The sequence below is a fragment of the Hypomesus transpacificus genome, chromosome 1 (genome assembly GCF_021917145.1).
Source record: "Hypomesus transpacificus isolate Combined female chromosome 1, fHypTra1, whole genome shotgun sequence".
NCBI lineage: Eukaryota > Metazoa > Chordata > Actinopteri > Osmeriformes > Osmeridae > Hypomesus > Hypomesus transpacificus.
The window spans coordinates 105,101-118,462 of record NC_061060.1 but is presented as its reverse complement, the minus strand read 5'-3'; the positions used below and the strand labels follow the sequence as shown (position 1 = coordinate 118,462).

At 42.2% G+C, this 13,362-nt stretch overlaps 3 protein-coding genes across 3 annotated transcripts; all 3 read left to right on the top strand.

The window, feature by feature from the left end:
- Nucleotides 1-327: 327 nt before the first annotated feature.
- LOC124481928 (cytochrome b-c1 complex subunit 8) lies at nt 328-1,849 on the top strand. Its single transcript, XM_047042259.1, has 3 exons — nt 328-413; nt 1,246-1,422; nt 1,681-1,849. The coding sequence occupies exons 2-3, from the start codon at nt 1,269-1,271 to the stop codon at nt 1,776-1,778; spliced, it is 252 nt and encodes an 83-aa protein (XP_046898215.1). The 5' UTR covers nt 328-413; nt 1,246-1,268; the 3' UTR covers nt 1,779-1,849.
- A 1,157-nt stretch (nt 1,850-3,006) lies between these two features.
- On the top strand, nt 3,007-5,567 carry gnpda1 (glucosamine-6-phosphate deaminase 1). Its single transcript, XM_047042021.1, has 7 exons — nt 3,007-3,112; nt 3,403-3,539; nt 3,853-3,954; nt 4,088-4,270; nt 4,469-4,653; nt 4,879-5,053; nt 5,332-5,567. The coding sequence occupies exons 2-7, from the start codon at nt 3,416-3,418 to the stop codon at nt 5,373-5,375; spliced, it is 813 nt and encodes a 270-aa protein (XP_046897977.1). The 5' UTR covers nt 3,007-3,112; nt 3,403-3,415; the 3' UTR covers nt 5,376-5,567.
- Nucleotides 5,568-5,657: 90 nt separating this feature from the next.
- On the top strand, nt 5,658-12,043 carry ndfip1 (Nedd4 family interacting protein 1). Its single transcript, XM_047042143.1, has 8 exons — nt 5,658-5,844; nt 6,669-6,762; nt 7,194-7,333; nt 7,433-7,520; nt 7,773-7,897; nt 8,105-8,171; nt 8,355-8,463; nt 10,691-12,043. The coding sequence occupies exons 1-7, from the start codon at nt 5,809-5,811 to the stop codon at nt 8,459-8,461; spliced, it is 657 nt and encodes a 218-aa protein (XP_046898099.1). The 5' UTR covers nt 5,658-5,808; the 3' UTR covers nt 8,462-8,463; nt 10,691-12,043.
- The last annotated feature ends 1,319 nt before the right edge of the window (nt 12,044-13,362 follow it).

Below are 13,362 nucleotides of genomic sequence, written 5' to 3'. Positions count from 1 at the left end.
GAAGAGAAAGCCTTTAGCTTATACCGTGCTCGTCCACTCAAAAGATTAGGTCCTGTGATATCATGTGTTCTGGTTGTTGGATCGCATCCAACTGTTAGATGCATACACCATCTACTGTGCTGGAGTGTGAACCCAGTCACTGCCTACTTAACCCTAACCAAAGAGTATGTAAAACTTATATACTATTTGGCCTAAACTTGTTTTCACAGTCAATGGCCCTAACCCTCCGACTGGTTGTATGACGTGTACAGTTGGTTGCAAGCGTGAGTGGGACTGGCCATTCACTCCTGCACAATAGGTGGCGGTGTAGGCACTCCTAAGTTGGATGTTTTCCACTAATCGAAGTTAAAGAAGAAGAAGAAGCACTGTCGTCACAACAATTTATCCGCCATTACAAGTTGTTGCGGCTAAAGGTTAGTGATGAATGTTCTTTCTTTTATTAATGTATTGCACAACCTTATTTTAAAATGATATAAACTGCTACTTAATGTCGTAATTTAGCCCATATGACTACACCTTTTTGCAATATAGCTAAATTAACTTTGAGACTTCGTGTGTTTTCATGTGAATGTCAAACAAGGTCTCGAGGACCCAATGTTGCCTATAGCTGCACGTTCTGCTAGCTCCTTGCGCCATTCACAGCAATGTGTCCAGATAATCACAAACTATCGTGTTTACTTTAGGTAGTCTTGTGGCCGTCCTGTGTGTCAAATGCCACTTATCTTAAAATATACTCTTTCGAGACGTGTATTACGTGGGCAATACTAGGCACCAAGTGATCTTAGCCAACATTACTTATCATTATTTGTTTGCTTTTGTTTGTCTTGAAAACATTGAGACGTACACAAAGCTAAATGTATCTAGGCTAGTGGGCATGTTATAGCAGGTACACTAGTGTGGCACAGTGCCATGCTGTCATGAGTTTACTCCGCAAATAACCTCAATCAGAACAGACTGCCCTTCTGCCCATGTCTCAGGCATGGACATGGGTGAGTTCAAGTATTTTATTGGTCAGGTACACAGAACAACACAAGGTTAGACTGGGCACTGAAATTCTTAAGACAACGCAAGCACCTGGCATGACACAACATATAAATACACTGAACATAATTTACATCTATGCTGAATGAGCACTCTGACTTGACTAGAACCCTAAACTATGGTAGAAAGATTAAGATAGTAGTTACTGTTATGCTGATTTGTGAGGTGCACATGCTGCAGTCACTCAACTTCTATTGTTTTCAGATCAGCTCATCTCGTCTGACATCATGGGTCGCCACTTTGGAGATTTGGCCAAGATCAGACATGTGATCACATACAGTCTGTCTCCCTTTGAGCAGAGGGCTTTCCCAAACTACTTCTCCAAGGGAATCCCCAACATGTGGAGGCGGTTCAGAGCCTCCGTCTTCAGATCCGCTCCCCGTGAGTTTTGTAGTGCTTAACTGTACCACTTGCTCAGGGAACTTACAAGTTATCTTATTCTTATATATATATATACATATATATATATAATATGTTCTAAATCGGAAGGAAGATTATTTCCATTTGGAAAAAGTAGTATAATACTACTTTTTCCAAATGGAAATAATCTTCCTTTTACCAAAGAGCTGCTCTTATTTGATCAAAACACAAACATGGAGTAAACATCGCACGGCTGAATGTGTCGTTCATCTGTTTCAGCCATGATCATCATGTACCTGACTTATACCTGGGGGAACCATGTCCATGAACAGGGCAAGAGGAAGAATCTGTCTGACTTTGAAACCCCCGAGGAGTAGAAGATCCTATACTGAGCTCCTGATGTTCCTGTGACTGTGTTTCTCTAAATAAAGATGGTATTTATCACTAACCTGTATTCATTTGGATGTATTATTCTGAGATCCACTCATGTACACCTCTGTTTCCATAGAGATTTGCTGTACAGCTTATATAAATGTTGGTGGTTGGACTGTATTTCCAGTTTGCCCGCGCAGCAGGTCACTAGTGCTTCTGTTTGGGGTCACGTGGGATGGAGACAGTAAAACTGTAGTAATGCTACGTTGTTCTTTATTGAAGTAAACTGCAGTGTATCAAGACAGCCTTTGTTTGCAGCTTAAATAATTGAGCGTGTTGGTAATTTATTATTTCATTAACCTAACATGCAATAATTACTGGAGATGAGCTGAATAATTGTTTAGGCTTTTCTTTTTTCATAGTTCCCGTGATTGTACATTTCATGCCATGTCTGATTCCTATGATAACCTATTTTACATGATGCCACTGATCATAACAGTATAGAACGTTGGGGACTTTTATGGTGAAAGTCAGAACTGGAAGGAAGTGTCTGATGTCAGGCTGTGAGAGACCAAGGATTTACCGGTACGCAAGAAAAGGTGCCGGTACGCTTAAGAATAAAATATATAGGTGCCACCGGTAGTACCGGCCCACTTCGAGCACTGCTTCTAAGTATCTGTTTACTGAGGTTAAAGTCAAAGCTGTGTTCTTAGTTTTGGAGAACAGGTCGCTGTGTTGAAGGATTATAAATCGTCACTAAGCGACTAAAGAACAAAAATTACACGGACATAATAAGAACATGACTGTTTCAGTGGGTGCGGGCTGATGGTCAATGGTTTGCTAGTTAAACTGTAGGTCCCTGATCATCACCTGTCAGTCTGCTGCCAGAGCATTTCCTTTATATTTTGCTGAAACGAAATTGAAATCCTTTGGCAATAAGCCTGTTGATTGACAATAAGCGCTGTACACATAATGGTATTTATTTCTGTTGTGTGCCCTCTAAACGTTTGGGTCAATGTAACAATTTGGTTTTAATAAAGTAACTGAAAATCAGTATTTGTTTAATGATTTTTAACTTTATTCCATATCTTACTGTGTTTTGATTTTCAATATAACTTCTCCTAAAAAAAACAGTCCTTTTTTTGTGACAGAATATAAAAAAGACAATTTCTTTGACATCTACATATTGGTTGTTATGCCCCGTCGCCCCGCCTCTGCCGCTGTGCTGGACTCTGGTCCTCGGTCATGTGACCATAGTTCTCCCGTACCTCGCGCACTCCTTGATATCTTCCTGTTTCTGCGAGAAAGACGGGGATAGATGAGTCGGATGCGGTAACAGGTAGGCTACGTTTAATTAATAGCTTTCTTTTTCACGAATCTGCAAATAGACCTACCAAACAAAACGACGCTAGTCCGAATATAACTATAACCATAGAAAGTATTTAACCATGACAAACTTAGAAAAACTGCTGACAGTGCAAAAAAAAAAAGTTAAGTGTCGACAAATATCACGTCTCCTGAATTGTATAGTCCCAACCCTTCATGGGTCTAAAGTCTCTTTTAAGTGTGTGACGAATGCTATTTGTATCTCGTGATAACAGCTTTTTCCTTCTTTAACTTACTTTTAAGTTCATTCAGCACAATGAAGTTGATCATCCTCAGTAACTATGACCAGGCCAGTGAATGGGCTGCAAAGTACATTAGGAATAAAATCCTTCGCTTCAATCCTGGTCCCGACAGATTGTTCACGTTGGGACTTCCTACTGGTAAGACACACATATTTATTCATTTAGCAGACACTTTTATCCAAAGTGACTTCCACATGCCACCGTGTTGAACACCGAAGCTGAACCGTAGCAAATTTTTAATGGGGGGGGCGGATAGATGCAGAATGTTATGTTGGGGTGGCACATTTATCAACATAGTTTTTAGCATGCAAAGTGCGTTTAACTGCTGTATTTAGAAAAATGATTTGTTCATCAATCAACATTTAAGTGGGAGGGGCACTCCCACCTACCCCCCCCCCCCCCCCCCCCCAATGACTATTCTGCTTTTAGTGTCTCTTTCTTCCTACAACAGGCAGTACACCACTAGGATGCTATAAAAAGCTAATTGAATATTATAAGAATGGAGAAATATCTTTCAAATATGTCAAAACCTTCAACATGGATGAATATGTCGGTATGTGCTTCACCTATTTTTCTGCATAAAACCTTCTGTTCTTAATACAGATAAATAACAAATGTGGCCAAACTTACCGGGACCAAGGTTAGGGTTAGACTGACTTGGATGAATTGTTGTCCAAATCATACAGGACTTCCCAGAGAACACCCTGAAAGTTACCATTCGTTCATGTGGAACAACTTCTTCAAGCACGTAGACATTCGGGCAGAGAACACCCACATCCTGGACGGCAATGCGTGCGACCTGCAGCAGGAGTGTGAGGCCTTCGAGGGGCTGATCACTGCTGCAGGCGGGATTGAACTGTTCGTAGGAGGTGAGGAGGATGGTCCTTCACAGCCCAACACCAGCCCTGCTCCCCTATTCTGTTCAGGCAGTTACAATAGCATTGTAATGTCTGTTGTTCAAGGCAGTTTTGTGAGCACAAACACACACGCGCGCTAGTTATGAGTAAGTGAAGGATATAAAAGCACAGTGACACAGTCTGCTCTAACGTGTGTCGCTCCATGTCTAGGCATTGGGCCGGACGGCCACATTGCTTTCAACGAGCCGGGATCCAGCCTGCTATCCAGGACGCGAGTGAAGACCCTGGCCAGGGACACCATCCTGGCCAACGCTCGCTTCTTCGACGGGGACCTGTCCAAGGTGCCCACCATGGCTCTGACCGTGGGTGTTGCCACCGTCATGGACGCCAAGGAGGTGAAGCGCGATGCTCTGGCGTGTTCCTCTGACAGGGGTCAGCCGTTTGTCCCTGACACAGACCACTAACACACTGTCAGAACTATTCACTTCTGGTTCTTGATTATCCTGCTTTACTTTTTATATGCACTATTTGTTTGTTGCTTTAGATAGAATCGCTCTGCTTTATGAGGGATCTGAAAGCATTCCATCTGTATCATGTGTTAATGTATGTTTGGCGGCCAGGTGATGATCCTAATCACAGGAGCCCATAAGGCCTTCGCTCTGTACAAGGCCATTGAGGAGGGTGTCAACCACATGTGGACGGTGTCCGCCTTCCAGCAGCATCCGCAGACCATGTTTGTGTGTGACGAGGACGCCACGCTGGAGCTCAAGGTCAAGACCGTGAAGTACTTCCAGGGTGAGAGTTTCACAGCACTTGTGACAACACTGAAGAACACCAGATTCTCTGGTGAAAGAGCTATCTTGGTGCTACAAACCCTAAATCTAGATATTTTTATTTATTTATTTTCAACTCTGCTGTAAGAAAATACAGGGGCTTACAATGTTGGAATGAGGATAATTAGCTTTGGTTTTGAAACAAATTAAATTGAATACAAGTCTGAAAAGACAGGAAATGTAAATGTAGGGGGACTTGGGGGTGTTTACCACTTCATGTGTTGTTTTTATTCCTAACAGGAATGATGCATGTGCACAACAAACTGGTGGCGCCTCCAGTCTGAGTGAGCTGGGATGCTGCTTTACGTTTCTGTGTCGTTGTCTGGTTTTAGCACGTAGGCCTACTATTGAATGACTTTGTACTTATATGTTGGTCGATAGTTCCATTGCTGTTTCTTTATGATCACATGAACCAATTATTCCACAACCTTGCATTTGCAAGTATTTGTCCTTTAAATAAAATACCTTCGATTGTCTTTCTTAAGTAATTATGTAATCATTTACATCTCGGTTGATCTTGTTACGTCTTTTGTTGTTGAACCAGTCAGTTGGTCTCAATCAGTCACATGACAGTGCGAGGGAGGAACAACAAGCACTCTCGCCTTGACTTTACAAGAAGCGATGGCCGACCTGTGCTAGTTTGCTATCAAGACTACATTTACGCACACAGGTTGAGAACTCGAGTGATCAATTGAAAGTGATTGAATCTTGGACGTTATGGCAGAGCAAGGCAGCAATGTTCGTTATCAGGAGGTAAGACATTATTTTTAGTATTACACTCAGCTTGCTCGATACCTACCTAGCATGGTATCGCAGTACAACGAAAAAACGGGTTCTGACATGCCAGCAAGTCAGCCAAGCCAAGCCCAATTGCAATTATGAATGCAGTGAAGATTTAGCAAACTAGCAACTCTCCAACTAGTTTTCTAGTTTGAAGTCAGCTATAAGAATTGTATAGGCTGCTTTGATGAATTATTGAAAATCACTCGTTCGTCACACTCATCGTTCGGTTTGTGTTTTGTTTACAGATTAGGCTAGTGTGTTAGCCTAGCTAGCTGCCGTGCTAGGAGGGCCCATTCAGAAAACGTCCCACCCAATATTTTCGAGATAGTCGACCGCAGCTGTAGGTATAGCTGTCTGTCCTTTAATTAGTTAAAATGGCCAGATTTTACGCAGTAGGCTAAGGTAGATTCTAAACAGGCAAATTCTAAGATCAAGTCTTGTCGTTGGTGTTAGTTTCATTGGATGTTAATAAGGGGTGCTGTCGGGAAATGAGTATACATTTGACTGGATAATAGCCATCTACACGAAGCTGGAATGGTACTATCGAGCCAGAGTGGGAATGGTCCATGGCGTACGGATCAGTACTATTGTAGTAATTGGTGTTATTACACATTATAGACGAGCCCTCCCGTCCAGTAAAGTGGTTACCCTGTCCTCTTAAGTAGCGTCAATTGTATCTTGTCTTCAGTTGTGTAAATGCTTGTATCAAGTAGTGTTAAGTCTTATCTGTAAGACTGTATTCTGCAGTAGTGTAAAGTGTGCTCAGCTGTAGTGAAAGAATGTTCTGTCTGCAGCTGGTGAATGAAGAGGAGCCGGGGGCGTCTTCCCAGGAGGCTGTGGGGCTGGACGCTCCCCCGCCCTACAGCAGCATCACAGCAGCCAACGCAGGTCGGACCCTCGTCACTTGGGAGTGGCTTGTCAACCAGAAATACTTTTAGATAATCACTGGGAACTAATCAACGATTCTTTTAACTTAATATCATGGCAGGGAAAGGTAGTTGTGCACTTAAGTAAAGCCACACAGTAGGTGAGCTCTTAAACCAATCACGTTTGATGGAAGTGTGTCACAAACACTTTCTTGATATGGTCGTAGTCCACCTTTAGACCTCAAGCAACATCTTCATTTCATCTACCCTGATAAAGGTTACTCATTTTGACATCCTTAGTTTAGTACTTGGCTGTAAGATCAGGTTTCACTTTAAAAGGGTTCAACAAGACCAATGTTATATCACCCTTCAAAAACCTGAAACAGAACTCTGACCCTGGCCTTCCAGAACTCTTCATTACCTGTAGCTCATGCAGCTTCCACTCCTCCACAGCTTTTTTTGACTACAAGGAAGATGGTGGCCGGTTCCCCAACCCCCCGTCCTACAACGTTGCCACCACACTGCCGTCCTACGACGAGGCGGAGCGGTCCAAGGCCGAGGCTGCAGCGCCCCTGGTGCCTGGCAGGGTTACGGTAAAGCTCTACCGGGAACTTCTCTTCACTCTGGTTTGTGTGTACGTGGTAGATTTGGGTCCTGAGATTATACGCTAAAATAGTTTCTTCTTTCTGCAGGAGGAGGACTTTGCTGCCAGGGATGAGTTTGATGATGCTGACCAGCTCAGGATCGGCAACGATGGCATCTTCATGCTCACCTTCTTCAGTACGAGTCCAGAACAAGCCCTACCTAACATATAAACAATATGTTAACATTCTAACATAATATTCCGTTTATGTAACTTCAGATGAAATTCTGTTTTAATGTTATGTGTCACTTGGCCTTGCATTGATGCTTTGTTAGTTGTGACCAGCAGCTCTATAGCTCAGTTGGTCTGTCCTCAATAATGTTGCACATGGTCACAGCTATTGTGGATTTGCGTTTGTTAGTGAGTGTGATTGTCGTCTCTCCCTCCAGTGGCATTCCTTTTCAACTGGATCGGGTTCTTCCTGTCCTTCTGCCTGACCACCTCGGCAGCCGGACGCTATGGGGCCATCTCTGGCTTCGGCCTGTCACTCATCAAATGGGTCCTCATTGTTAGGGTGAGGTGTTACACCACCATCTTCTCACCATCTAGCCTAACCCTTTACATAGAAAGTCAATGAAGTTCATAGTTTTAACACCACTTCGGTAATCAGTCAAGAAACGGTCTGTTTACCAGACGCAGTGCAACATAACCACATCTCAGCCAGGGTGTGGCATGGTGCAACAGTTTGTATCTAACGGGTGTCATCATGTTTTCCTCACAGTTTTCCACTTATTTCCCTGGATACTTTGATGGGCAGTACTGGCTGTGGTGGGTGTTCCTGGTTCTGGGTAAGTGTGACAACCAACAGCTGCCTTTTGCCCTCCTTAGGATTGTAGAGTACCCTCTGCTCAGTGGTGGAGTCTTGAGTCTTGACATGCAGATCAAGACACAGTACACTGCTTCAGATAAAAGTATCTGCTAGATGAACATATGATTGCAAAAGTAACACATTATGACCTGCTCTGCTCCAGGCTTCATGCTGTTCGTCAGAGGGTTTGTGAACTACTCCAGGGTGCGCAAGCTAGCCGACCCCTCTTACGCCACCCTCCCCCGCACCAGGGTCCTGTTCATCTACTGAAGGTGATGTACTCTGTTAACCACGAACACCGTTAACCAGATATGGGAAGTACGTACGTAGATTTTTTGGTGTTGATACTTCACTCAGAATCTTTTCAGACAACTTTTTACTTTCACTCAAAAAATAATAATGGTAAAAAAAATGGTTTGTAAAAAAGTTCACACTTTTTTTTTTTTGAAAGGTAGAAAACATATTTTTGAAAGAAAGTTTCTAAAAGACTGCGTGTCTGTAGTGTGTTGAGCTCCCCGGGGCTCTCCCCTGGAGAGGGCATTCCACGTAGACAAAGGCGTTCCCATGTGTAGTACCCTAAATCGGCCATAACTTGAGTGAAAAAGTGTAGTCAGTTTCTTTAAACATGAGTACTTGTACTTCTACTTGAGTGAAGGATGGGTCCCAGAGCCTCGCAGGGGTTAGATCATAATATGTTTATTGTTTGCAAATTCCTGCCACAGTAAATTCTGTGTTTGTGTAAACCTACATGGCGAATGAAGTGGATTCTGATTCTGAACTCAGACGGGTGTGCTTTGCCTTCGGCAAGGGCACAACCATTATTATCTCACATATATATTTCTTCATCTTATTGTTTCTTTTCGCCCCCCTAAAACTCAGTCAATATTTGGACTACATAGACAACCTAGGTGTCAAAAGTTTTGTCTTGATAGCGATTGAGTTGCTTGTATTGGGATTTACGTTCCGTTGCATGGTTTAGTAGAAATATTTTTTTTGTGGCGAAAAGTGAAGCTAATGGTGGCTAACTTGCTTGCCACAGTCACTGACGCTACTAACGTCACTAACGTCACGAAAACTCGCGTGACTATCTCTAGCAGAACATTAGTTTAGCAGCTCGTTAACTTCTGGGAGATGGCTAGGCTAATTGCTTTACTGCAAGGCAGCTGCAGAAACTCCCCAAGCAAAGAAAAAATTAAGTTTAAGTCATAGAGTTTAGGTCCATTTTTACACCGGTCTGCCAAATGTTTTTTTTTTTTTATTATTCAGCTATGAGGCTGCTGATCACCATTCCCTCTTGAAGGGGAAAGACAACTCTTTCATTCTACTTTTCACTCTTAGTATTTTGAGTGGTAAATAAGCAGAAATAAAATAATAATAATAAGTAGGCTATGCATTTTTTATATAAAATATACAGAAATATCAGTTGTAAAAATGTCATTAAAAAACGGACCCTTCTGCAACCGACGCAAGCAAGCACACCCTACAAATTCCCCAGAAATGGTACCCTCTCTAGTTTACATATGACTTACATATGTCATGGTTTATGGCAGGGGTGGGCAACCTTTTTTCTGCCAAGGGCCATTTGGTTATTTATAACATAATTCAGGGGCCATACAGAATTATAAACAAAAAAATGTGCCTGCTATATCTAATCAAACATTTAATTAACTCACCCCTGATGTGATGGCTGGAACTGCTTCTCTTTGGTGAGGTTTATGACGTTAGCTGGCAGGGCCGGATGCAACCTGCTTTGACTGGGGGTGCAGTGAACATTTCTGGGGGGGTATCATGATTACGGAAAGGGATCATATTATTTTTCATATTGCTACCATTTTTTAGACTGCTTTTTGATCTAGTGTTAATCAGGTGCGGAGCCAGACGTTGAAAACATTCGGGTCTTAGCCCAAACCTAGGACGTATTCTGGGTTTGATTTGATGCTCGAAAGGGAATTTCACACTTAATGCAGAGCGCGCAAGGAAATGTTATGGTACATTGGTACACAATGCTGCGGGCTTTCACGGACCTCCTCCATATATTAAAATAGTGCTGCTGCCGGCCGCGACCAACGAATAATGCAGCTAAAATCACCCAGACAATGCAGCTAATAATATGGTGCCTGCAGTGCCATGGGGGGCCGGACGTTGCCCACCCCTGGTTTATGGGATGGGTATGGCTACAGGGTGGAACCCCGATGTATGTTGCTTTGGATAAAAGCGTTGTTATTATTACATTATTATTATTATTATTACATTATTTACCATTTTCAACGTCATGAGTATTACTCTATTTTCATTATTATTATTATTTACTAGTTCAGGGTTTCCGCAGAAAATTTGTAGAAAAAAATCATATATATACATAGTTTATTTTACACCATAGTTAAGGCGGCAGGCGTGTGTTGCTTAGGTGGCCGCCTTAACTGAAAAGTGCTGCGGGAAACCCTGCAGTTCTATGTGAACAAGACTGTTATTGAATAAGCTTGTTTCCTCTTCATGCAGCTGCTGAAAGCCTGGAATCTGAAAGATCTGTTGTATGTTGAAAACAAAAACATCAACTCTGCAAAAGTCTGAAACCAAACTCCCATCACACACCCGCTGAAAGACAGCTCAAACATTCAGGAAATAATAATCACTTTTTTGGGGGGGTGGGGGGGGGGGGGACCGTATTCATGGATGTTGATAAAGGTGTTAGTTTGTTCAACTGTGTACTCATTAGTGGCAAATGTTGCTTTTTACATTTGAAGTTTGCAATACTGGGTGATGCCTTATATCTTTTGATGTTGGCATCCCAGCATGCACCTGCCCAACAGTCCTATGTACAGTTGATGTAACACCACCAGTAGCCCACAGATCAGGGTACACAGTTACTAACATAACCTTAGAATCACTTCAATGGCTTAGTCTGCTATTCATCACTCAGTGCTCTCCATGCTGACATGTACAGAGACCTTAGACCTTATATATAAGACCTGATTTTGAATGACTTCTTTTAATGATTTCATGAACCGATCTGTTGCAGGTGACCCTAACTCTGTGGGCTTGAAGTAGTGTTGCCTTGTTGTAGCCAGAAGTGGGCAGTGTTCTTTGCTACATTTATTCTGAGTTTTAATGATCTCTTCAAGGTCAGTAATGAGAGGAGGTCTTTAGGCGTAGTTATGTCTTGAGAAGGTGTCTTTTTTTTCTAGGCACGGTAGAGCACATTGTTAGAACACCAGTGATGTCTGTGTGCATCTCAATTTATGATTCATAACCATTGTTGTTTTATTCAGATTCACACTGATTTGTATGAAGGGATCAGAAGATGTTTCTTTTTTTGTTTATGTTTTAAATGGACTTTCTGTTTGGAGAGGTGGGGAGGGAGTGTGTGTAGAAGTGTAATAATCAAACTATTATCAAAGATTGTTGTAAGGAGGTGCACTTTTAGATCATACCAATTAAACCCTGGGGATTCTTCCTCATAGTCATCCAGAGTCCCCGAAAAATCATCCCAAACCATGCAGAAACATCATCCCAAACCATGCAGAAACATGGACATTACCGATGGGTTACATTTATTCATTAGCAGTCTACATTCTTAAAGGTTGGTGAAAAGGACACTCAATAGGCTACTATTACTTTGTCTTGATAATTATGAGTAATGATTTTGGATCCATTAATTGTCGTTATGGATGTTTTCAACATGTACAAGCTAGCTGACCCACCCAGCGGTGGACCTGCCCTGGGTGATGGCCCAGCTGCAGCCAGGCCCACACACCCCTAGTCCACACAGTCTGTTGCATCCTTATGGTTTGTTATGAGCTGTTTAAAACTGTAAAAAGCTTCATGTCTAATAAATGTCACTTTTAAAGTGTTCTCCTGTCTCTTGAGTCCCTCCTCAGATGTTCCTAAAATAACGCTTTCAAGACAAATTATTGTGTGTAAATTGGTAGATTTTATTTGGGTATTATTTAAATCTTCTCTTTTGAGTTAAGTTGCAAAGTGTAGTCTGTACTTCTTCTTGAATGAAGGATGTGTTTAATTTACCCATCTCTGCATTTATATGATTCATTCATGTATTCATTTGATTCATCGTGATTTGATAAATTACAGTGTGCAACCGCAGCACATTTGTTATGAGTGAGCAGCAAATAAAATTAGCTGTGTCAGTAAAACAAGTACTGTCAGTACAACAACCAGTGGCGACTGGTCATTAGGGGCAGCCAATCAGATCTACCGATTCTGTTGACCTGTCGTCAACAAAAAGAACTGCTACAAAATTGTTATTTTTATTTCTAGAGGATTACTTTCTATAATGTATTATCTATGAATAAAGCATCTTTCTAAATTGCATATAATTTGTGTTACGATTTTATTTCATGTTCATTGGTCGATGCATCAGACTGCGTTCGGCCGATTCGAGTTTGCAGTAGTAGGCTAAGCGTGAATGTGGTGCTAGCCAGTCTCACATTTGCAATGTAGCCTACATTGTACGAGTGAAAGTACTAACTTTCACAATAAGCCCCAAGAGGCCGTGTTTTGCGCTGATTTTAGAACAGGTAAGGGGAGTTGTTGTGCCTAACAATTTCAAGAGCGTTGAAATTGCTCTGATTTCAAAAGCGTTGAAAGAGAATTAAGACATGTTCAGAATGTTAGTGCTGCTGGTACAGCGTCATTTTGTATTTCACACCTGATTGGCTGTCTGTCTGGCGCCAACATTAGTCGGCAAGAAGAGCGAGGAGGGGAGATTGTCTCAGCTAGCTAGTTAGCTTCACAAACGCCAGATAACTCGAGAAAATAAATCAAGTGGATTTCATACTCGAGCACCGGTTATATATGGAGTGGAGGAGAAACTTGGAAGTAAAGCGACTTTGTGCCCATCAGCCACGAGATATGTCTGGCAGCCTGCGGAAACCCGTCGGATGTCGCGGCCGCTCATTGTTGGCTATAAGCCATACAAGGTCGAAAATCCAGACATCCCAACCTGCTGAGACTCATTTCCAGGTGGAAATCCGCATGCATGATGTACCCCCTTAACCAGCGCTAGTTTCCAAATATGTATAATAACCAGACAGTCAAATGTTCACGACGTGAAGGGTTTCCGCAGGCCTCCACACGTATTGTCATCACTCAGATTGCTGGTAAAAGGAACCGCAGGTTTAACGACGTGGAGTGGTGTTTGAAGAAAAAGTGGC